This window comes from Hyla sarda, chromosome 1, assembly GCF_029499605.1.
Source record: "Hyla sarda isolate aHylSar1 chromosome 1, aHylSar1.hap1, whole genome shotgun sequence".
NCBI classification, from domain to species: domain Eukaryota; kingdom Metazoa; phylum Chordata; class Amphibia; order Anura; family Hylidae; genus Hyla; species Hyla sarda.
Window position 1 is genome coordinate 369,796,550 of NC_079189.1, and position 25,933 is coordinate 369,822,482.

The 25,933-nt window shown below is 39.6% G+C and overlaps 1 protein-coding gene across 3 annotated transcripts in view; it reads left to right on the forward strand.

Moving 5' to 3' along the window:
* RORB (RAR related orphan receptor B) overlaps positions 1-25,933 on the forward strand; it is a 230,543-nt gene that overhangs the window by 195,714 nt on the left and 8,896 nt on the right. For all 3 annotated transcript variants that reach the window (XM_056523233.1, XM_056523227.1, XM_056523219.1), the window contains exons 5-8: positions 7,642-7,763; positions 12,572-12,704; positions 15,355-15,462; positions 18,251-18,361. In XM_056523233.1, coding sequence (XP_056379208.1) covers positions 7,642-7,763; positions 12,572-12,704; positions 15,355-15,462; positions 18,251-18,361 — 474 coding nt within the window. The remainder of the gene's footprint in view (positions 1-7,641; positions 7,764-12,571; positions 12,705-15,354; positions 15,463-18,250; positions 18,362-25,933) is intronic.

Consider the following 25,933-nt stretch of genomic DNA (forward strand, 5'->3'; position numbering starts at 1 on the left):
AAGCTCTAAAACCTTTTTTTTGCGTAATTTACACAAATAAAAACTGTACAGGGGTTGGCTTTGCAAAAGAATACAGTAGAATAGAACAAAAACATTACAGATAATATTAAAAAAAACTTTAAAAGACTAGCAACAGTCAGACTGTTGAAAAAATACCACATAAATAATATATTGCACATATATCACTATTGCACCTGTAAACATAAACCCGCACTTGGGCCAATACGGGTAATACATAGATAATGTGCCAAGCAAAGTAATAAATATTATAACAGATTAATACACATACCAACAAAGAGAGGGAAAAAGTCACAAGTGTGAATAAATCCAACCGGAATCAGAGGGTATGCACCAAGCAACAGACAATCAACTGCTGGTATTACATATCCACAGATTCCACCACAGTAAGTAAATGGGATTATCACACATGTAATTCACCTCACAGAGATGCAAAGTCTCTCTTACCCGCAAACAGCAAATCTACCCCTACGCCGTTTCACACTTAATGCTTCATCAAGGAGTACTCCCTGATGAAGCATTAATTGCAAAACTCTGTTTGGTGCATACCCTGTGATTCCGGTTGGATTTATTCACACTTGTGACTTTTCCCTCTCTTTGATGGTGTATGTATTAATCTGCATCTCTCATTTTATACCACATATTAAGTTTATAATATTCATTACTTTGCTTGGTACTTTGTTTATTGCCGATATTGGCCCAAGTGTGGGTTTATGTTTACAGGTGCAATAGTGGTATATGTGCAATATATTATTTATGTGTTATTTTTCCCCTTCAGCAAGTCCAGCAGTCTAACTCTTGCTGGTCTTTTAACGTCTTTAATATTGACTGTATGTTTTTGTTCAATAAAGTTGATGTTTTGTATTGCAACATGTGTCTCAGTGTCTATTGTTGGGGGTTTATTTCTAAGAAATTTTTTGGACGCTGAGTTGATTGAATGTATATGGCCCATCTATTTGGTTAAAGATTAGAAAAAGCAAAGGGAACAAAGACAAGAAAACAGAAAGACATTTTTTTTTTTCAGGGACAATTAGGGCATTTAATGTTTTGCCTCCTACATGCAGTATTTACATTGTGAACATTCCTCCTATGTTTGAAAAAAAAAAAAAAATATATATATATATATATATAGATAGATAGATAGATAGATATATGTATGTATTTTTTTATGACAAAGATTTATATGTGTTTTTTCAACATTTACTTACAGGCCATTTTTTTCTAGTTATTTTGTGGTTGACTTTCACTCGACAATTTTACCCTTGAATTTTAAACCAACCTATTGTATAAAACTATAATGTTCCTGTTTATTTCTTTGCCGCATTTAAGGTGAAATCATTGTTTATCATGAACTACATTGTTATCCCCATTGCCATCTAATACATGCAATGTCTCTTAATCTATTTTATCAACAAGGCCAAACATAGTTAAATATTTTATACATAAAGAGGGGAGGCTGGCCTATAGTAAACTAAAATGTGGCTTCTTTGTTGCTGGATAATGCAGACCATCTATTCTATCTCTATTAGGAGATCTGCATTGCCACCAAGCATATCCTTTTATCATGTTTTCTACAATGAAGATGCTTGTGGAGATGTACTAATAGACATCCCAAATTCAGTATGTGAACAGATTATTTCAGTCTCAATGATCTCAATACCAGCTACAGAAATGTATCAAAAACTCTATGTATCGATTACACTATTACCAAGTATATAATTAATCAGTGTAAACTAGGCCAGTGGGTCTCAACCTTTCAAAGCCAGTTACCCCCTAGTCAGCTATGATCCAACCAAGTGCCCCCAAGGATGCAAACAGCCAGAAATGTTAACACAATGACATAACAGTATCATTAAATAAGTAGATCATTATCATCGCCACTTGGAAAGCAGATTAAATATTAATAGCGGTAGATCAGGCAGCCATTTCATGTATTTCACCTATAGGTATTTAATATAATGGAAAAGCAAGCAACTTTTTTTTATGTAGCTTTTATGTAGTGTCCCCCCCCCCCCCCATAAAATGTAAATAAATTGGTAGGAACACGCATATTCCACCTATAGTTACCACATAGGTAAACAGATATATGTATCCCCATTATAGGTGTATTGAACCCCACCAGTATTAAATAACTTGGCAAACTGGTGACCAGCATTACTCCAATGTCCACTAACCCTGAGAGACAGGAAGAGATTACAGCTCAATATTAACCCAAATACCACAGTAACAAGTTACCAGAATAGTTTAAATCCTAATATCCCCTAACAACATGAACAAGAAAGCACCAACCCCTACACCCAATATATAATGTGACCAGAATGAGTAGTTTACTAAAAGAGAAGTAAATGTTATGAAAGAGTAGCAGATGCTTGGAAAAAAACTCCACCTCCATATATACATATATCTATTCTAAGATAAAAAAAAAAAATAAAGAAAATAATATAAGGCAAAATTCATAGACCAGGTGGACTTTTTCTGACAAAGTTACTTATGACCCAACAGGGAAGACACTTACCTGTATGAGAGTCATGTCTGCTTTGTGGCATTAGTCAGGTTTAGTGATGTCGCGAACATAAAATTTTCGGTTCGCGAACAGCAAACGTGAACTTCCACAAATGTTTGCGAACCGCCATTGATTTCAATGGGCAGGCGAATTTGCAAACCCACAGGGACTCTTTCTGGCCACAATAGTGATTTAAAAGTTGTTTCCAGGGGACTAATACCTAGACTGTGGCATGCTGGAGGGGGATCCATGGCAAAACTCCCATGGAAAATGACATAGTTGATGCAGAGTCTGGTTTTAATCCATAAAGAGCATAAATCACCTAACATTCCTAAATTCTTTGGAATAACATGCTTTAGCCCCCTTTAGGCAGAACATAGTTAGAGCCCCCCTTTAGGCAGCACATAGGTAGAGCCTCCCTTTAGGCAGCACATAGAGCCCCCTTTAGACAGCACATAGTTAGATCCCCCCTTTAGGCATCACATAGTTAGATCCCCCCTTTAGGCATCACATAGTTAGATACCCCTTTAGGCAGCACATAGATTCCCCCATGGTAGGCAGCACATAGTTAGAGCCCCACTTTAGGCAGCACATAGATTCTCCCATGTTAGGCAGCACATAGAGCCCCCCTTTAGGCAGCACATAGAGCCCCCCTTTATTCAGCATATAGATTCCCCCATATTAGGCAGCACATAGTAAGAGCCTCCCTTTAGGCAGCACATAGAGCCCCCTTTAGGCAGCACATATTTAGATCCCCCTTTAGGCAGCACATAGATTCCCCCATATTAGGCAGCACATAGTTAGAGCCCCCCTTTAGGCAGCACTGGTTTTATTTCACAGCCAAAAAAGGTATTTTTTTTATTTTTTATTTGAACAACTGTCACACCAAATTTGATTTGCACTAGTGTGACAATGAGCAAAAAAGGTTGCCAGCGGAGTTCCCCTTTTGAGCAGAGAACCCCAACCAGGTTGCCTCCAGCAGTTGCATGACACATGGACTGAACTTATAGCCCTTTTAATATTGTAGTTAGTTGCTTGAAGGAACTTAAGTTTTACACTGGAGTACCCCTTTTAACCAGCGGTTCCCTCCCAACCAGAGTGCCTCCAGCTGTTGCAAGACACACGGACTGATATTTGAGCCCTAAAAAGGGCTTTTTTGGGTGCTGTCCTTAAAGCAGATGTTAGACTAGTGCTTTAGGAGTAAAGTGGACCCTGAATACACCACCTAGCAGCAACTTAGCTATCGCTTTCCTATACAGCAGTAGCAGCTTCTCTGTCCCTCCACTTTCTAAGTCTGCAGCATGCCGAATGAAGGTAAAATGGCATCCCTGCAGGAGGTAGGAGGGTCTGGAAGGGAGGGACTGCTGCTGATTGGCTGTAATGTGTCTGCTGACTCTGGCTCACAGGGTCAAAGTTTACCGCAATGTTAAAGTATAGGGAGCGAATCGAACTTCACATATGTTCACCCGGCGAGCTTAGTTCGCCGGGAACTGTTTGCCGGCGAACAATTCGCCACATCTCTAGTCAGGTTGTAGTGCCACCATAATGCCAGAGCATACTGTACATACAATCTGCAGCTATAGCTTGTGCTATGGGCAACTTTACACTCACCCAACTGCAGTTAGGATGTAACCTGTAATTGATAGGAGTCAAAGCCAATCCATATACAGGAAGAAGTTCGGAGATGCGATGATGACCAATCAGCTTTGAAATAGTGTTTGCTTTTTAACTGTTACTGACAGCAATGTAATGTAACCGGGCATATTAAACAAGATAACTGTCGCGTAGGGCAGAGATAGAGTGTAACCCTAATCTTGCCCACTCCCTCTGTCCCTGCCTCCTTGCGTACCCATCCTAAATAACGGGTCCACATCCACGAAGGCGGTCCCTTCCTAAATAAGTGAGGGACAGTGACAAGTCAAAATAATAAAATGCAATACAGTAGGATGTCAGAGAAACAGATGGAGGCACACAAAACTAACACAAATAAAGCTGAACACACACAAACAGAAAGCGAAGTCCAACAAGCCCAGTCTAAGCCAGAAGATTGCGGAGTAAAATAATGGAGAGCCAAAGAGAAGTCTAGAGATAGGCAAAAAGGTCAGAGAACTAGATAAGAGAATAATATAAAGAGTATGGTAGCTACAGTTGTAAGAAATTTCACAGGTGAGGCATGAGTGAAAGTGGCTTACTTAACCCCTTAAGGACCAGGCCAATTTTATTTTTGCATTTTTGTTTTTTCCTCCTTGCCTTCTAAAAATCGTAACTCTTTTATATTTTCATCCACAGACTAGTGTGAGGGCTTGTTTTTTGTGCGACCAGTTGTCCTTTGTATTGACATCACTCATTTTACCATAAAATGTATTGCACAACCAAAAAAATACTATTTGTGTGGGGAAATTAAAAAGAAAACCGCAATTTAGCAAATTTTGGAAGGTTTTGTTTTCACACTGTACAATTTATGGTAAAAATTACATGTTCCTTATTCTGTGGGTCAATACGATTATAATTATACCCATGATTACATACTTTTCTATTATTGTTGCACCTAAAAAGAATCGCAAACTTTTTAACCAAATTAGTAAGCTTAAAATCCCTCTATTTTGCACCGTGATCTGTACTTTTATTGATACCACATTTGTGTATATAAAACTTTATAACGTTTTAATAAATTTAAAAAAAAAAAAAATGTGACAAAGAAAGCAGCAATTTTGGACTTTTTTTTTTTTTTTTTTTTTTACATTCACGCCGGTCACCATACGGGATCATTAACATTATAATTTAATATTTTGGACATTTACGCAAGGTGATACCAAATATGTTTATTATCAGTGCTATCGGCTATCTTCTGCTCTAGTCTACTCGATCTCAGACCAGAACAGAAGAAGCCGGGAAGGTGGCAGAGGCAGGTGAGGGGACCTCCGCCCACCATGTTAGCTGATTTGATCCCCGCGGCCGTGCCATGGGTGACCAGATCAGCATACAATGTAGCCGCTCTGCCGCAGATGCTGTGATCTGTATTGAACACAGCATCTGAGGTGTTAATGGCAGACATCCGCACATGACCCGTGCATCGCTCCGATGCTCACAGTCATGTACAGGAGGTAAATATATGTCCTGGTGCGCAAAGTCCCTCCGCACTAGGACGTACATTTACGTCCTTGGTCGTTAAGGGGTTAAATATCCCTGTGCTGCTAACAGGAGGATCCTAATAGGTTCAGCAAACTGAACCACACCCAGCAGCACAGAAGCGTAGTCCCAGCAACCAGGATAAACAACAGGGCTAGAAAGCATTAACCCTACGGGTTCTGGCAGAACCAGTAATCACAATTAGGAAGTGTCACTGGGGCTCAGTTGGATGGTTAGGATCCTTTCACACATGAAGATAAATGGGTAAAAACAGGCATTGGTTAAGGATGTAGTGCAATGTTAAAGACATACATTTATATGTAACAGTACTTGTGCTTTTTTTCACACTTTCATATGTGTTTGAGATTGTACATCTTTTCTTGTTTTAGTATTCACTCCTGTCTTGCCTGCTAACAACCGGCAGATCCCTGTGCGCACAAGGGGTTGTAATGCAGACAAATAAATTTTTTTGGGCTATCACAAAAGATTCAAATAGACATAACTATTTATGTTTATGCTAGTCAAGCATTATGATCCTTTATTAAATATTAATATATTTTACAGAATTATTGTCAGGTGTAAAAGGCCCTCTACCTTTAGTGTGTGCACCCTGTAGCTGTGGCATATACCCTATTGACACTTAGAGCAAACACAATGTTACCCTTAGACATATATACACTGCTCAAAAAAATAAAGGGAACACTTAAACAACACAATGTAACTCCAATTCAATCACACTTCTGTGAAATCACACTGTCCACTCAGGAAGCAACACTGATTGATAATCAATTTCACATGCTGTTGTGCAAATGAAACAGACAACAGGTGGAAATGATAGGCAATTAGCAAGACATCCCAAACAAAGGAGTGGTTCTGCAGGTGGCGACCACAGACCACTTCTCAGTTCCTATGCTTCCTGGCTGATGTTTTTGTCACTTTTGAATGTTTACGGTGCTTTTACTCTAGTGGTAGCATGAGACAACAAGTGGCTCAGGTAGTTAAGCTCATCCAGGATGGCACATCAATGCGAGCTGCGACAAGAAGGAGACAGGCCAGTACATCAGGAGATGTGGAGGAGGCCGTAGGAGGGCAACAACCCAGCAGCAGGACCGCTACCTCCACCTTTGTGCAAGGAGGAGCAGGAGAAGAGACCCACACAAAATGACCTCCAGCAGGCCACAAATGTGCATGTGTCATAAACAGACTCCATGAGGGTGGTATGAGGGCCCGACATCCACAGGTGGGGGTTGAGCTTACAGCCCAACACCATGCAGGACGTTCGGCATTTGCCAAAGAACACTAAGATTGGCAAATTCGCCACTGGAGCCCTGTGCTCTTCGCAGATGAAAGCAGGTTCACACTGAGCACATATGACAGACGTGACTGGGTCTGATGCTAAAACTGATCCCATACATTTCATCGGGACAGTTCACAATCATCCAACGTCTCAGTTTTGATGCCGGATGGTTGGACATGCCTAAGGGCACCGGACAGGGGAACCCAGCCTAAGTAGTCATACATCTTACTGTTTTCGAAGTTGTCCTTAGTAAGACATTGAAACTCATCTAATTGCTCAATAAAAGTCTGTCAAGCTAAATAATACCAGACCTATATTAATGAACATGATGGATAATGGACCATGTTAGCCAGTCCACAAGGTCATGGCAATATTTAGAACAGGCCACTGTTGTATTCAGAGATCAGATCTGCATGTCTCCTCTTTACAGAGGACTTGTGGCCACCCCCTTCACCAAATAGACTGCCCTGGACATTTTTTAAGACTTCTGCAATGTTACAGCATGTTTATTTTTAGTTGCATAGAACCATATAAAAATTATTGTGAAAGTGGATGTAGTATAGCAAGAAATAGTAGGTAGGCATATGTAGGGTTATGCTCTTGAGCCAAGGAAACAAAGTGTGCAATAATGTGTTAAATTATCTTGTTTGCACAGATTTATATAGTGATTGTTTGATTTATATCATTTTCACAGATCGAGTTGCACAAAATATCATAAAGTCCCATTTGGAGACGTGTCAGTATACAGTGGACGAGCTTCATCAGTTAGCTTGGCAGACTCATTCTTATGAAGAAATTAAAGTGTACCAGAGCAAGGTATAGTAACAATAACTGTGGCTTAAAGGAAAACTCCAGCAGAAATTACAGGATAGTGGATAAGTAGCTGATCGTGGGGGGTACGACCGCTGGGACCCTGGGATCTCCTGGACGGGACCCCGGCTCTCTCAGCGAGGAGCGCATGCCAGCTACTTATTCCATACCCTGTGGATAGGTGATAAGTTAATTTTCGATGGATTTCCTCCTTAAATGTATCAATAGCTTGTGAAACATGTATAAATCTGCTTATATGATGCATGTGTATAAGAGACATTGTATAATACTGGCAGCTTTTCTAAAAAGGCTTTACAATGTGCCCAATTCACGACACCAGTAAAAGTTGTCATGGTGAATTGTACTCTTCCTGACAGTTATGTCAATTGTAAAATATCAAGGCCCATAAGGCTTTCTGAGAAATATCCGGAATCAAAACCCACTGAAAATGTCACATTGTATCTATGTACATTTGATTAACCAGCATCCATCTCCTCAGTTTATTCCTGTTTACAACAGTCCAATAAATCAGGTTTATAAACATGTGGGAGAAAGTCTGGCTCTTATCTCCAAATGGCAGAGAGGGGGTTTCTCATTTAAAGAAATCCTCTAGACAAATCTTCAATTTTTTATTTACTATTCTTTATTAATATGCAGCCAAGATCTTTTTACCAAAAGACAACTTGCAAAATATGACCCCTGCTTTTTGCTGCAAGGTCACATAAAAAAAATGTCTACCCTTGTGGTCTTATTTTTAGAATTGCTCATATATACTGTAGATGAGAGGAGGTAACATAACAGAGTTCCGATGGTTTTCCATTATCTACAGAACGTTGTTTTTTTTTTACTCTATCATACCCTTGAGTCACTTCAGTAGCCCTTGTTTTTTAGCAGGGCAGTTACTCAGGAAAAGACAATAGCAAATGTCCAATAACATGGTCTGCCTTGTGTCAGGGAGTTAATTCCAATGTACCCGAAACAACAACAAGCCCAAGCGGACCAAGTCTGTGGTAAGAAAAATGAATTACCAAATCACAAGGCCTGTAGACCCAGGGGTAAAAACCCTTTCATCACGTGGCCCACACTTAAATACTGTAGCTTTTATTGAATGCACTTGAAAGTGACCTAAAACTACAGTCGTGCAGTACATATTTAGCAGTGCAACTATCCAAACTAGATGGATACTATTATGAAGTGTCTGCAGTATGCTAACTAACTAAAAGCACTGCTAAGACTGCTAATAAAATACATTACAAAAGCCTCCCCAACATATTTTGCTGTCCCAACAACATCATCAGGAAAGTCGTTAGCACTATTTCCCTGATGGCACTGGAGGGACAGTAAAACATGTTGGGAAGGCTTTTCTAAGATGTTTTTTTTTAGCAGTCCTACCTGTGTTTTTAGTTAGCATACTGCAGACGCTTAATGATTTCAGTCATCCAGGTTGAATAGTTGCACTGGCACTAAACACAGCAGGGCTATGGTTTTAGATCACTCAATAATAATTAGTTTTAAGGGAGGGTAACACAATAATATGATAAAGTAATACCAATCATACTTTTATTGTAATACCCCGTTCCACCAATGGTGGCAGAAAATGTTGTCAATCAATACCAAAGAAATATCAATCACAGAAATACTGTTAGGGTTCATTTACATATGTATAAGTTGTAACCTGTGTAGATTCCAGATGGGAGAATGCATCTAAAAGCATTTTTCTATACAGCTCTGTGGGGGAGATTTATCAAAACCTGTGCAGAGGAAAAGTTACCCAGTTGCCCATAGCAACCAATCAGATTGCTTCTTTCATTTTTAAAAGGGCCTGTGCAAATTAAAGAAACAATCTGATTGGTTGCTATGGGCAACTGGTCAACTTTTCCTCTGCACAGGTTTTGCAAATCTCCCCTTGTATGTTTTAGCACAAATAGTGTGAAAAGAACACATAACAACTGATGTATTTTTGCATCAGTTGTTGTATCTGGCATGGTTAGTTTTTGAACAAAAAACTGAGCCTAATGCCCCAGACATATGTGAACCCAGCTGTACTAAGAAATACCTGTGGTCAGTTAATGAGTTAAAAAATACAAGGTTTTGTATAATTGTGTAGCCTCTGGTGCCCTGATTCCAAGGTCATGTTCACATACTGTTTTTCTGTTCCCATCTTTTTTCCTGCAAAAGCCAATATATGTAGCCATCTTTTGCTCAAATAAGGCTGGGTCCACACTACGTTTTGTCCCATACGGGAACGCATACGGCAGGAGGGAGCTAAAACCTCGCGCTCCCGTATGTGACCGTATGCGCTCCCGTATGTCATTCACTTCAATGAGCCGACCGGATTGAAACGTTCGGTCCGGTCGGCTCATTTTTGCGCCGTATGCGCTTTTACAACCGGACCTAAAACCGTGGTCAACCACGGTTTTAGGTCCGGTTGTAAAAGCGCATACGGCGCAAAAATGAGCCGACCGGACCGAACGTTTCACTCCGGTCGGCTCATTGAAGTGAATGACATACGGGAGCGCATACGGTCACATACGGGAGCGCGAGGTTTTAGCTCCCTCCTGCCGTATGCGCTCCCGTATGGGACAAAACGTAGTGTGGACCCAGCCTAAGTCTGTCTTGTTTCTAAAATAAAGGCTGGTATATAGTACAATGTGTGCACTACCATTAGTTCCATTCAACTCAATAACTGGAAAAATATGTAAACTTTTTGGAACCTTAACCCCTTAAGGACTCAGGGTTTTTCCGTTTTTGCACTTTCGTTTTTTCCTCCTTACCTTTTAAAAATCATAACCCTTTCAATTTTCCACCTAAAAATCCATATTATGGCTTATTTTTTGCGTCGCCAATTCTACTTTGCAGTGACATTAGTCATTTTACCCAAAAATGCACGGCGAAACGGAAAAAAAAATCATTGAGCGACAAAATCGAAAAAAAAACGCCATTTTGTAACTTTTGGGGGCTTTCGTTTCTACGCAGTGCATATTTTGGTAAAAATTACACCTTATCATTATTCTGTAGGTCCATACGGTTAAAATGATACCCTACTTATATAGGTTTGATTTTGTCGCACTTCTGGAAAAAATCATAACTACATGCAGGAAAATTTATACGTTTAAAAATGTCATCTTCTGACCCCTATAACTTTTTTATTTTTCCACGTATGGGGTGGTATGAGGACTCATTTTTTGCGCCGTGATCTGAAGTTTTTATCGGTATGATTTTTGTTTTTATCTGACTTTTTGATCACTTTGTATTCATTTTTTAATGGTATAAAAAGTGACCAAAATACGCTTTTTTGGACTTTGGAATTTTTTTGCGCGTACTCCATTGACCGTACGGCTTAATTAATGATATATTTTTATAGTTCGGACATTTACGCACGTGGCGATACCACATATGTTTATTTTTTATTTTTTTTACACTGTTTTATTTTTTTTATGGGAAAAGGGGGGTGATTCAAACTTTTATTAGGGAAGGGGTTAAATGACCTTTATTAACACCTTTTTTTTACATTTTTTTTGCAGTGTTATAGGTCCCATAGGGACCTATAACACTGCACACACTGATCTCCTATGCTGATCACTGGCGTGTATTAACACGCCTGTGATCAGTATTATCGGCGCTTGACTGCTCCTGCCTGGATCTCAGGCACGGAGCAGTCATTCGTCGATCGGACACCGGGGAGGCAGGTAAGAGCCCTCCCGGTGTCCGATCAGCTGTTCGGGACGCCGCGATTTCACCGCGGCGGTCCCGAACAGCCCGACTGAGCAGCCGGGTCACTTTCACTTTCACTTTAGAAGCGGCGGTCAGCTTTGACCGCCGCTTCTAAAGGGTTAATACCGCACATCGCCGCGATCGGCGATGTGTGGTATTAGCCGCGGGTCCCGGCCGTTGATTAGCGCCGGGACCGACGCGATATGATGCGGGATCGCGGCGCGATCCTGCTTCATATCGCGGGAGCCGGCGCAGGACGTAAATATACGTCCTGCGTCGTTAAGGGGTTAAAGGGGTATTCCGGTGGAAAACATTTTCTTTTTTTAAATCAACTGGTGCCAGAAAGTTAAACAGATTTGTAAATTACTTCCATTTAAAAATCTCAATCCTTCCAGTACTTATCAGCTGCTGTATACTATAGGGGAAGTTGTTTTCTTTTTGAATTTCCTTTCTGTCTGACCAAAGTGCTCTCTGCTGACACCTCAGTCCATGTCAGGAACTGTCCAGAGCAAGATAGGTTTGCTATGGGGATTTGCTCCTACTCTGTACAGTTCCTAAAATGGACAAAGGTGTCAGAAAAGAGCACTGTGGTCAGACAGAAAGAAAATTCAAAAAGAAAACAACTTCCTGTGGAGCAAATAGCAGCTGATAAGTACTGAAATAATTAAGATTTTTAAATAGAAGTAATTCACAAATCGGTTTAACTTTCTGGCACCAGTTGATTTAAAACAAAATGTTTTACAGTGGAGTACCCCTTTAAAAAGGCCAAATAATAATAATTTTGGTACAAAAAAAATGGGAGAAAAAATTGTTTGTGAACATAGCCCAAAATTGTTTTTTATTTTGTTTGAACAAGCCTAGTCCCTACCATCACCTTTTTGGTTGCATGTCTGCGCTTTTCCCTTAATATTTAGGTGAGTGTAAACTTTACTTCAAAATGGGGTGTGAATGCAAGGCTTTGGTTTGGGGAGGGGGGTGAAAAAGAAACTTGGAGGATAAAAAAAAAACTTGGGGCAAGTACAAAAAAAAAAAAGACTACTACTATAAGTTTACTTGTTATTTTACCCTTACTTTTTTTTATTTTTTTTGGTGTCTTACAGTCAAGAGAAGCATTGTGGCAACAGTGTGCCATTCAGATTACCCATGCAATACAGTATGTTGTGGAGTTTGCAAAGCGAATAACAGGATTTATGGAACTATGCCAGAATGATCAAATATTGCTTCTTAAGTCAGGTAAGCAAATGGCATTAAAGCTTACATTTTAAAGGGCTTATCTGGCCAAATACATCTTATCCCCTATCCAAAGAATAGGGGATAAGATGTCTGATCGCAGGGGGCCCGCCGCTGGGCTGCCACACCCACACCCCCTCCCATAGACAAGAATTGAGGGGGCGTGGTGTGACATCATGAGGGGGCGTGGAGCTTTCCGAGGCTAGAGACGCAGCCCTGCATAGAATGCGGTTGCTGCACAGAGATCGTGGGGTTCCCAGTGGCGGGTCCCCGGGGATAAGATGTATTTGGCCAGAATACCCCTTTAAGTTTGTATATGTTATGTGCTAATCATTTGCGAGGAATGCTGGTATGTGTTATATTCATGTGACTATTGAGATGCTGTTCTATAGTATTTTACAGTATTAGATGATACCATTTTTAGACATTTTAAATTTGTGCTTAATTTCAGCTTATGTTAAGAAAAGAATAAAAATAACATTATTATTATTATTATTAATAAACATTATATTTGCTACGTCAACTATATTAACAGATAAAAGACATTGCCCCTTTATTTTAATCTACGTATTGGAATATTATTTGGCAAATTTTGACAACAAAAAAAAATAATTTCATGCTGAGAATTTGTCAGCAGGCCACTCGCTATCTACATTTCATTTACTATTTTACATAAGCCAAAATAATGGGATTCCTAAGGAGCTGATTTGTCAGATAGAGAATGAGAGAGAAAGAGAAATATGGTGTCTCGCTGTATCGGCAAGTCGTTTCGAGCTCTGCATGGATAGCTTTAGGGTCAGGCCAGCATATAAAACAAATGATTTGACAAGTAACAATAACTCCTCATCTTGTTAATCTGCGCATTATTAGACTTATTCTTGCTGTATATTTATTGGGAAGAGCAAGATAAAGGTTAATTTTAATGAAACTGTTGACATTATACAAAAAGTACTATGTAGTGTGTAACATGTGCAAAGGGGACTGAGCATCTGAAATGCTTTTTTGCCGAAAAGGTCATATTCCACTTATCTGGAGAGAACTTTAAACAGCTTGTTGCGATAATAAATCGTGCTTTTCTGAATATGACATTAATATAGCGAACGGCACAGCACTTGCTTGTAATTCATATTCATAATTATTGCAGCTGTATGTGGACATAGCATGGCTTTTTATACTAAATAATAATAATAATGACGGTTCCATATTGCTTAGTTTGTTTCAAAGAATTTCTAACAGAATAGATTTACCAATGCATTATGAGGGGTCTATTGTCAGTGACCCATTAACAATATTTAGGTAAGACAGAGAAGGATAACACAGAACAGATACATTTCAGAATGATACATATAATCAAATAATAATACTTATGGAATCTATTGGATCTCTTAGTGTTATTCTCTATATCCAGAAGGAAGACCCCATTATACTGAGTATCTTTGCCTAATTTTTCTGGGATAAGAAACATTTTAAAATGTTCTGTCTAAGCAAAATAGTTCTTCATGTCAATGTAGGGTTCATATTGATGTAATTAGTTATTTAGACAACCATATAGACACAGCCTTACAATGATTTGGTAATAAAAATAAATTATACCTTTACTTAAAGGGTACCTCTCATCAAAAAAACTTTTGATATATTATAGATTAATGTATGCAGAATAACTTTACATTTGCATGTTATTAAAAAATATGCTTCTTTCTATTTAATTTTCCACTTTGAAGAAATGACCACTAGGGGTCTCCCTACCAGTCCTGGCAGCAAGCATTTCAGACTCATGCTGGAGTCCTAAACACTACGAGCTGCCAGTCTGCTTTGTTCACAAAGGAGAACACTCAGAGCTGCCAGCCTGCTTTGTTCACGGCCTGCTTGGCTGTGAACAAAGCAGGCTGGCAGCTCTGAGTGTTTAGGACTCCAGCATGAGTCAGAAATGCTTGCTGACAGGACTGATCGGGAAAAATACAATAGAAAGAAGCATATTTTTCATTAACATGCTATTGGAAAGTTATTCAACATTCATTAATCTAAAATATATCAAAAGTTTATTTGATGAGAGGTACCCTTTAAATGGGTAATCCCATCCAAGATATTGTATTTCCATCATATATTTAAAATTTACATAATACCGCCCCCTTCTCATATGATTTTTGCAGTATCCAATGGTGAACAAATAAGGTCCGTTGCTGGCTTTCTCACCTATATAGAGATGTATTCATTATATACTTCTTTATGTACTTTTATAATCCTGTATATGTAAACAGTGAGGAATATATCACTAGGGAGAGAGACACACATATGTATTGCATTGATGTGTGAAATCGGTGATCTACTAACACAGCCTGCCTGTGGCAAACTGTATTGGTAAAGTTTACATGGCATGTGTGGCATCTGTGCAATCACCGTCTTAATGCCACTATCAATATTGATCATAGCATCTAGATGGTTAAACTGCCAAGATCATACAGTAGGTGAGTGTTAGCTGTTAGAGCACCCTCCACATATGAAGCTGGCTCAGCTCAACTGCTAAAAAAAGCATGTGGTTGGTCAAATCCATGTTTTAGGTTCATGTACTGTATACAAAATCCAGAGAAAGACATCCCTGCCATAGTGCCCATTACTGTACCAATTTTTAACTGTTGTGTTTTTTCTCTGCCAGGCTGTTTGGAAGTAGTTCTAGTAAGAATGTGCCGTGCCTTCAATCCATTAAACAACACTGTTCTTTTTGAAGGAAAATATGGAGGAATGCAGATGTTCAAGTCATTAGGTAACTGATAATTGTACATTTATATGTATTTGTATTATTTGTTTCTAAGTGTTTATACTTACGATCCTTTCACACTATGAGCATTCATCCGTTATTTAACGTCCATTTTCTGTGTAAACAGGGATGTATATTAATGGATGAAATAACGGGTGCTAACAGCTGAATAAATATTCATCCGTTAAGACCCATTAAAACATCCCTCCTGCATGGCCGTAACACCTCTGCCTACAGACCCCCACAGCCGGGACTACTACTACTCCCATCATGGAACAGACTTCTATCCATGATGGGAGTAGTAATTCCCTGGCTGCGGGAGTCTGCAGACAGCTGGGGAGGCTACAATAGTGTTTGTACTACCACCCCCATCATGGAACAGAGTCTATTCCATGATGGGGGATGTAGTACAGGGGCTGATGGATTTATCGCACCGGGTTTCACTTCTGAGACCCGATGTGATCTGAAGTTATTAAGCAGGGGAGCGGGAGGCATGCTCCACAACCCTGTGATGTATAGTGTGTTTTAACTTTCATTTTTGAATCCCTGCAGGGAGCCCTGAATGGCCAGCACCGAGGAGCCATTCAGGGCTCCTGCCAGGAGATTTAAAAATTAACATTGTGAGTAGCAGGGGGGCATATCTATATTAAAAGCGCTGTGGGGGGCAAGATACATAGCGCTGCAGGGGGGGCAGACATATATCGCATTTATAATATGCCCCCTGCAGAACATTAATAAATATATACCCCCCGCCAGCGCATCAATAAATATCTACCCCCCGCCGGTGCATTAATAAATATCTACCCCCCGCCGGCTCATTAATAAATATATACCCACCGCTGGAGCTTTAATAAATATATACCCCCCGCCAGCGCATCAATAATTATCTACCCCCCGCCGATGCATTAATAAATATCTACCCCCCGCCGGCGCATTAATAAATATATACCCACCACTGCCGCATTAATAAATATATACCCCCCGAAGCGCATGTATAATGTGCCCCCCGCAGCTCATGTATAATATACCCTCCACATCTATATACATATGCTGCTGCAGCGCTATATGTGAAAAGCATTCTAGCAGCAGCATCGGCCGCCCGATACTGCTGATAGAAATACTTTTCATACATAGCGCTGCGGCGCATATGTATATAGATACGCTGGGGGGAGGGGCAGATAAAGTTATATGTATGCCCCCCCCCTAGCGTATCTATATACATATACCCCTGCAGCGCTATGAATGAAAAGTATTTCTATTAGCAGCACATAGTGCCAGCAGTGTGAATTCACATGGACAGTATCCTGCACATATTTGATATTTTGAACCTTCAGATTTGATGCTGTTTAGTTTAGTTTAGTTTACACTGAAATCTGCAGCATAAAAACTGCAGGTTCAAAATCTGCGCATCAAATATGCACAGCATACTGTACATGTTAATTCACCCTAAGGGTCAGTTCACGTGGGCGGATTACCTGTATAATTTCCACAGCATATTTGCTGTGGAAAATCCGCAGAGAATTTAGCTACCATTGATTTCAATGGGTTAGCAGCAAATCCGCAGTAGAGGAAGATTTGCAGATTTTCTTTCGGATCTATTGAAGTCAATGGTAGCAAAATCCGCTGCCGATTTTCCACAGCAAATACACTGCGGAGATTCTGCAGGTAATCCGCCCATGTGAACAGACCCTTAGGGTACGTTCACACGTACAGGATCTGCTGCATATTTTTGCTGCATATTTTAAGCAGCTGATTTTGATACAGCTGCAGAAAAATGTGCAACAGATCCTGTCTGTGTACCATATATTTTTGCTGCAGATCTGCTGCAGATTTAGCTGCCCGCTGACTTCAATGAGAAACAAAATCTGCTACAGCAAATCTGCAGCAAAAATATGCACGAGCGGATTTCCTGTCAAACTCACAGTGTGTTTTTGGCTGCAAAATCTCAGTTGCTGAAAACACGCCGCACACCCCATTGAAGTCAATGGGGTCTGCGGCGGATTTTCATCAGCATAAATCCGCTGCTGAAAATCTGCTGTGGACAGGCAGCGGAGACCCTGCCCCCTTTCAAACTCGCAGCAGGAAATATACTGCAAGTTTGAAAGGAAATGTGAACGTGTGAACGAGCCCTTAGTGTGCATGTGAACGAGCCCTATTGTCCCATACATCTGTATACTAACTTAATGAATTTGGCCAATATCTGGTAAATTGTTACCTTTTACAAATGCACTCCAGATCTCTCTATCTTATATGAAGCAGTCAGAGCTCACACAACATTGGCATGATATGTATCATGTTTGTGTAGTTGTTTTATCAGGTACATTTGTAGAGAACTATTGTTGATAATATTTTAGAACACAGTTATGTCCCCTCAGGGCTTCATTGGTAGTCAACAATGGAATTCTGTGGATGCACTTTTGGCCTCCACTAGGTGATTGTGAAAAGCCATTCTAGGTCCTATCTGCATTATTATCATACTAATTATCATTTCAATTATTCAGTCAATTACACCGGAATAAAGCAATGCTAAATAGTGCTGCACTTTCATGAAAAAATATAACCGCTGGTAAAAGAGTATAATATAGACATAAAAAAAACTATTTTAAAAGACAATTAGATCTAGTCTTTTTGTTCTTTTCTCCACATGATGTTGATTGAAAATCTGAAATTTTAACTAACCAAAATACTGTTTTCTACTAGCACCTGTTTCCCTGGCAGGACTACAAGCTGTGTTCCAAGTAAAATTGAACAGTGATTAGCATCTAGTTCTCACTCCGCTTTGCTTGGCCCGCAGGTTCTGATGATTTAGTGAATGAAGCATTTGACTTTGCAAAGAGTTTATGTTCACTTCAGCTGACTGAGGAGGAAATTGCCTTGTTTTCTGCAGCCGTGCTGATATCACCAGGTACGCAGTCTGATATTAACCACAAATATTACTTGTTTATTTCGGTAGCTCAAATCCACGATTCAGACATAGTGCCCTAAATGGAAGATATAACAAGAAGCAGCCTACAAAAACATCAGGAAGGCCCTAAAAAAAAGCTAAGATTGTCAAACATTTTTTTCATATCTGTACTTGTTAGAAAAGTTTAAAGGGGTACTCCGGCGCTAAGACATCTTATCCTCTATCCAAAGGATAGGGGATAAGATGCCCGATTGCGGGGATCCCGCCACTGGGGACCCCCGTGATCAGTCCCCGGAGTGTGTTCGCTCTGGGTCTGATTACTGGCGATCACGGGGACGGAGCATAGTGACATTACGGCTCCGCCCCGTATGATGGCACGCTCCGCCCCCTCAATGCAAGCCCATGGGATGGGACAGATGACAGCCTATGACAGATGCCACGCCCCCCAATAGACTTGCATTGAGGGGGCGGAGCATGACATCACATGGGGCAGAGCCGTGACATCATTATGCTCCGTACTCGTGGACGAGATGGACTCAGCCTGAGGACCTCAAGCGGTTCCGGAAGCCGCTAAAGGTGGGTGCTGCATGGTAGATCCCGGGGGCCCCCAGCGGCGGGACCCCCACGATCTGACATCTTATCCCCTATCCTTTGGATAGGGGATAAGATGTCTAGGGGCAGTGGAAAACTTTTTTTTTTTAAATGAACTGGTGCCAGAAAGTTTAACAAATTTGTAAATTACTTCTATTAAAAAAAATCTTAATCCTTTCAGTACTTTTTAGGGGCTGTATACTACAGAGGAAATGTTTTCTTCTTGGATTTCTCTTCTGTCACGACCACAGTGCTCTCTGCTGAACTCTGCTGTCCATTTTAGGAACTGTCCAGAGCAGAAGAAAATTCCCATAGCAAACGTATGCTGCTCTGGACAGTTCCTAAAATGGACAGCAGAGGTCAGCAGAGAGCACTTTGGTCGTGACAGAAGAGAAATTTAAAAAGAAAAGCATTTCCTCTGTAGTATACAGTCCCTAAAAACTACTGGAAGGATTAAGATTTTTTTATAGAAGTAATTTACAAATTTGTTGAACTGTCTGGCCCCAGTTGATTTAAAAAAAAATAATAATAAGTTTTTCCACGGGGGGTACCCTTTTAACCCCTTAAGGACGCAGGACGTAAATGTACTTCCTGGTGCGGTGGTACTTAACGCACCAGGACGTACATTTACGTCCTAAGCATAACCGCGGGCATCGGAGCGATGCCCGTGTCATGCGCGGCTGATCCCGGCTGCTGATCGCAGTCAGGGACCCGCCGGCAATGGCCGACGCCCGCGATTTCGCGGGCGTCCGCCATTAACCCCTCAGGTGCCGGGATCAATACAGATCCCGGCATCTGCGGCAGTGTGCGATTTGAATGAATGATCGTATCGCCCGCAGCGCTGCTGCGGGGATCCGATCATTCAGAACGCCGCACGGAGGTCCCCTCTCCTTCCTCCGTGCGGCTCCCGGCGTCTCCTGCTCTGGTCTGAGATCGAGCAGACCAGAGCAGAAGATCACCGAAAACACTGATCTGTTCTATGTCCTATACATAGAACAGATCAGTATTAGCAATCATGGTATTGCTATGAATAGTCCCCTATGGGGACTATTCAAGTGTAAAAAAAAAAGTTAAAAAATTTAAAAGTTAAAGTAAAAAAAAAGTGAAAAATCCCCTCCCCCAATAAAAAAATAAAACGTCCGTTTTTTCCTATTTTACCCCCAAAAAGCGCAAAATTTTTTTTTATAGACATATTTGGTATCGCCGCGTGCGCAAATGTCCGAACTATTAAAATAAAATGTTAATGATCCCGTACGGTTAACGGCGTGAACGAAAAAAAAAATAAGTCCAAAATTCCTACTTTTTTAATACATTTTATTTAAAAAAAAATTATAAAAAATGTATTAAAAGTTTTTTATATGCAAATGTGGTATCAAAAAAAAGTACAGATCATGGCGCAAAAAATGAGCCCCCATACCGCCGCTTATACGGAAAAATATAAAAGTTATAGGTCATCAAAATAAAGGGATTATAAACGTACTAATTTGGTTAAAAAGTTTGTGATTTTTTTTAAGCGCAACAATAATATAAAAGTATGTAATAATGGGTATCATTTTAATCGTATTGACCCTCAAAATAAAGAACACACGTCATTTTTACCATAAATTGTACGGCGTGAAAACGAAACCTTCCAAAATTAGCAAAATTGCGTTTTTCGTTTTAATTTCCCCACAAAAATAGTGTTTTTTGGTTGCGCCATACATTTTATGATATAATGAGTTATGTCATTACAAAGGACAACTGGTCGCGCAAAAAACAAGCCCTCATACTAGTCTGTGGATGAAAATATAAAAGAGTTATGATTTTTAGAAGGCGAGGAGGAAAAAATGAAAACGTAAAAATTAAATTGTCTGAGTCCTTAAGGCCAAAATGGGCTGAGTCCTTAAGGGGTTAAACATGAGAATAAAACTCCTGTTCATAAACAGATCAGACTGGAATCATAATAGTTGTACAGAAGAAAATCTAACTTTATTATCCCTTTCAAGTTAGCATAGAGAGTTATTTGGATCTCAGCGCCCCATGGCAGTGTCTCTTGCACTGTTTGCCAGACAGTATAAGCAGAATTGATTGGCTTAGTCCAATGGTTAAGGTGATTTTAAATATATTGCAGCATTACTAAGAGTCCATGACCAGTCTTAAAGGGGTACTCTGCTGGAAACTATTTTTTTTTATGAATTGATGCCAGAAAGTTAAATAGATTTGTAAATTGGTTCTATTTAAAAATCTTAATCCTTCCAGTACTTATGAGCTGCTATATGCTTCATAGGAAGTTATTTTCTTTTTGAATTTCCTTTCTGTCTATCCACAGTGCTCTCTGCTGACACCTCTGTCCATGTCAGGAACTGTCCAGAGCAGGATAGGTTTTCTATGGACATTTTCTCCTGCTCTGGACAGTTCCTGACATGGACAGAAGTGTCAGTAGAGAGCACTGTGGTCAGACAGAAAGGAAATTCAAAAAGAAAATAACTTCCTGTGAAGCATAGAGCAGCTGATAAGTACTGGAAGGATGAAGATTTTTAAATAGAAGTAATTTACAAATCTGTTTAACTTTCTGGTACCAGTTGATTAAAAAATATGTTTTCCAGTGGAGTACCCCTTTAATTCATTGATCTATATATCTTATGGCTTGCTCTTTATACCACGGTATACTTGACATACACTATGTCATATGTACACCTTCAGGATCAACAATAGTGCCCTTCAACAAATTAAGAAATGACAGTTTATAAGTTATAAAGAGTACCAGGAAGAACTCAGGACTTCTGTTATTGCAGTCTGTCTGACATGGTGTTATAAGTTGTCCACTATTCCTTTAGTCTCCCAATGTCTACATTTCCCAGAGATTATTTTCTTTATGTACAAATTGCTGATTTTCTGTACAAGATCTCATTGCACAGCTGAGAAGAGGTGATGAAACACACAGATGTCCTCTCTTACCATCAGTAGGCTCCTTTGTTTAAGACACAACTGACCCAACGGCTGTGCCTTTATCTTAGGCCACTTGGGTTTAGGCCACTCTCTCAACCGAGTCTTAGTAACACTTAATCTCTGGAGTTAGGCTCCTTTCATACCACATTTTTTTTTTTTTATAGAAACCTATCTATCCAATAACAGATACATTACAAGCGTATTTATGTTCTTGAGACATATGGATCCAATGGTAACAGAAAAACCTGGCATGAAAAGATCCTAAGGCCACTGTCTCCAACCTGGGCAGTCCAAAACAAGCTATGTCTTCACACGAGCTAGGAAACTCTCCAAGAGATCTCTCTAGGACTTGATCCTACACATGGATTACAGTTCTTGTTCCTGTGAAAATCAGGGCTAAAACTCCAGGAATTGTATTTGTAGCTTTAGATAAATGTCATCTACATTTAGGAGATGTCTTTTTTCTATGTAAGGGGCGAGAAGGTTAACCGTTGCACCTCTAATCCCCCCCAGTCAGATGGTTTGTTGACTCAATGTTTTTACGGCATCTGAATTATGAAGATTTTTGGTCTTTTAAATTCTAGTGGTTAGGTGAACATATGTCCACGTATAGGGAGGCATAAAACATGTATGAACTCTATATATCATGAATTTCATTTTTAGGAAGAGTTGTGTATCTTAGGCTCTGCTTTCTTTTGCTGTCCTTTAGTTATATGCATTTTTATGCTTTTTACAAATGTTTACTCTTTAGGGGAAAATTGCACGCAAAAGCTCAGGTTTAATTATACTATGTGGCACTACACACTGGGTGTCTACCTTCAGAACTTGGGGGTATGATATCATTTACTTTTCTATTTAAAGGTACTATACAGGATTAGAAAAACAGGGCTGATTTTCCCCCAAAAAAACAGCACCACAGCTGTCCTCAGGTTGCATGTGGCATTGCAGCTTAGTTAAATGGAAGTGAATGAAGCCAAGTCGTAATACCTTACACAACTATATCAGATAAAAATATGGGCATATTTTATCCATAATTATGAGACATATTTTGCAATTTTGTTTATAATGTGCGAACAGAGCCTGGGGGGCAGTGGTTATTAAATGTGGATGTTTTACATGTAATTGCACTCTGTATGTCAGTCATTGCACAGGGAACCTTTTACAGTTAGTTCACAAGCACAAGGCTGTATGACATATGTAACATTTGTTGTGTTGTAGTGTTGAGCGGCATAGGCCATATTCGAATTCGCGAATATTCGCGAATATATGGACGAATATTCGTCATATATTCGCGAATATTCGCATATTCGTTATATTCTCGGCTTATTTTCGCATATGCGAACATACGCGTATGCGAAAATGAACATATGTGAAAATTCGCATATGCGAAAATTAGCATATGTTAATTTTCGCATATGCGAATTTCCGCACGCCAGTCTCATACAGTGGTATTACAGCCTTCTTTACACCACACAAGCTGGAAGCAGAGAGGGATGATCACTGTGATGAGTACTGTGAAGAAAAAAAACAAAAAAAAAAACGAATATTCGTAATTACGAATATATAGCGCTATATTCGCGAAATTCGCGAATTCGCGAATATGCAATATTCGCGAATAATATTCGCATTGCGAATATTCGCGAGCAACACTATTGTGTTGCAGGCTATGTCAGGAAAAGATAACATAACACCTCAATGTTACATCCAGGCACATGTTCACAATACCCACCTACCCTACCAGAGCTCCTGCTTTTATATATTGAGTAAAGACTCGGAATTATGCTCTGACTCTTGTTTGTACATTGTTCTTAATTATCTACAATATAAAATAAGTTCCATTTTAGTCTCTTGTATTGTGGTTGTCTACCAAAGTGTCGTAAACACATCCAAGCCTCTTATAACAATAGGAGTTGTTCTCTCTGCAGAGTAACACATCCTCTTTTTTGTCAATACATTTGTTCTAAGTCTCCAGTCTTCTTACATCAAATCCTCTTTCCTTGTTGCTAACTAGAAAGCATTAGAGACAGGGAGTGAAAGAGAATCCTTCTGGGGATATTCTTATGATTAAATTGTTTAACCACAGACTGTCACGGTGAATTTTCATTTAGCTGACTGAAAAATGTTCCTTCTGAGAGACCAGCATTTGTAATCTAAGTGAAGGCAGACTACTAATCCATTCTATTCTATGGGTGTTTGTTTTGCCTATTGCCCTGGTTTTAATTAAGCCTAATCCTTTATAAAATATGTACAAATTTACCAGAAAAAAAATCTCAAGTATATACACTCAAGTATTATTTTTGAAATAAGCATATCCTTCAGGATGTAAGTTATGTTGGTGACAATGTTCATTCAAAAATTAAATTATTTGAAAAATTGTCATCTGTAAATATTTTGATGTTATTCTGACCATTGTTCAGGGCCGAAAAAAAGTCCCCGTTGTTGGCTGGGCGCGATTGCCTTGAAATGTTTTTCTATAGCCATTCAAACACTGTGTCCGGGAAGCTGATGAAGTGATATGACAGAACTGTACAACTGTACATATTTACAGACATGCTAAGCAAAGACAAACTTGTAGTTGAATCAGGGTAGCTGGGATGAATCATTGTCCATCCAACTGCTATCTTACTAAACTTTAAGGACCAAGGATGGTATAGAGGCACAACCAAAAACACCCACTTTGGGTGCTCAAACAGCTTATCCTATTCCTAACACAGATATGCCAACTTCCTTTTTCCTTTTTATCGACACAACAAATGATAATATACAAAGAAAAAATAATAATAGGCACCCCATCATTTTGTCCCCCTCGTTGTTTCTAGACAGTATCCCTTTAAATCCAGTGTTATTCATCCAGAATGTTCATTGTAACGTGGATGGAGGCTGTTCATTTTACTGTAGAATATTTTATTCAGGGAGTCCCCCATAGTAAAATAGTTCAGAATGACTGTCAATAACCATATAGGGAGGTAAGGTTTGAGGTGAGTGTAGTGGGCCATTGTGGAATTAAGGGGATGATTGGCTGGCACTGGGTTAGAATAGGACAGAGATTGGTAAATGGCCCTGCTTAGTGAATAGGTAGACTTAAAATATTGGGTGGTATGCAGACAGTATGGAGAAACTGAATAAAAGGTATTATAATATCAATGACACTACAATTTTTGGTCCAGGACTTCACACTGTTATAATCAGTAAAGCGCTTTATCTAAGGAAGAGACATTAAAGGGGTTGTCTCATTTACTTACTTCCGGATTTTCCGAATCCTCTGGCCTGTTTTCAGCACCTGGAGGTGGTTGAGAAAGCTAAAAGCAACTAAAGCAGGGAAGTTATGCAATTTATAACATCCATTGACTTAATATGAGCTATGTAAAAAGCTTGGCTTGTGGGGCTATACCATTTGTTGAATGGCCATTTTAGTCAATGAGAGTTTTGCAAACTGACTTCCGGCTTCTGCTGCAAACAGGCTGGAAGAGCTGCAAAAGTAAAGATATAGGCAAACCCCTGTAATATAGGAAAGAAAAAACATTTGACCCAATGGGTTGGGATGTATTCTAATGGCTACAAAACATTACAAAGTGGTCATTGGGATGTTTTTATCCTCCGCCTTTCTGCTGTCAACATTTTACTTTTCCTTAAAATGTGGTCATTTATACCTTATTTAATGCTTATATATATATATATATATATATATATATATATATATATATATATATATATATAGTAAGGATTTCTCCCTGGGGATAGCTCTGGGATCATCCTTGACACAGCCAAAGGACACGCAAAAAACAGTTCTTTATGCAGTCTGGCTCCTTGCCAGCTTTATTAGACAGGTTGCAGGATAAATTAAAAACATAAGAAATGAACAAACAAAACCCTAGACCGTCTAGTCACTAACTAAACAATCCAGCGTGCCCAGACTATCAACTGGGGGTTTTTTCCGAGCCAGTTAAACTTATTGCCTCCTGCAACCTTCTACACACTGTTCACACACAGCATTTGCAACCTGTTTCTGTGTGTCTCATCCACACTTGTGGCTACTCACAGTTTGGGCTGTGT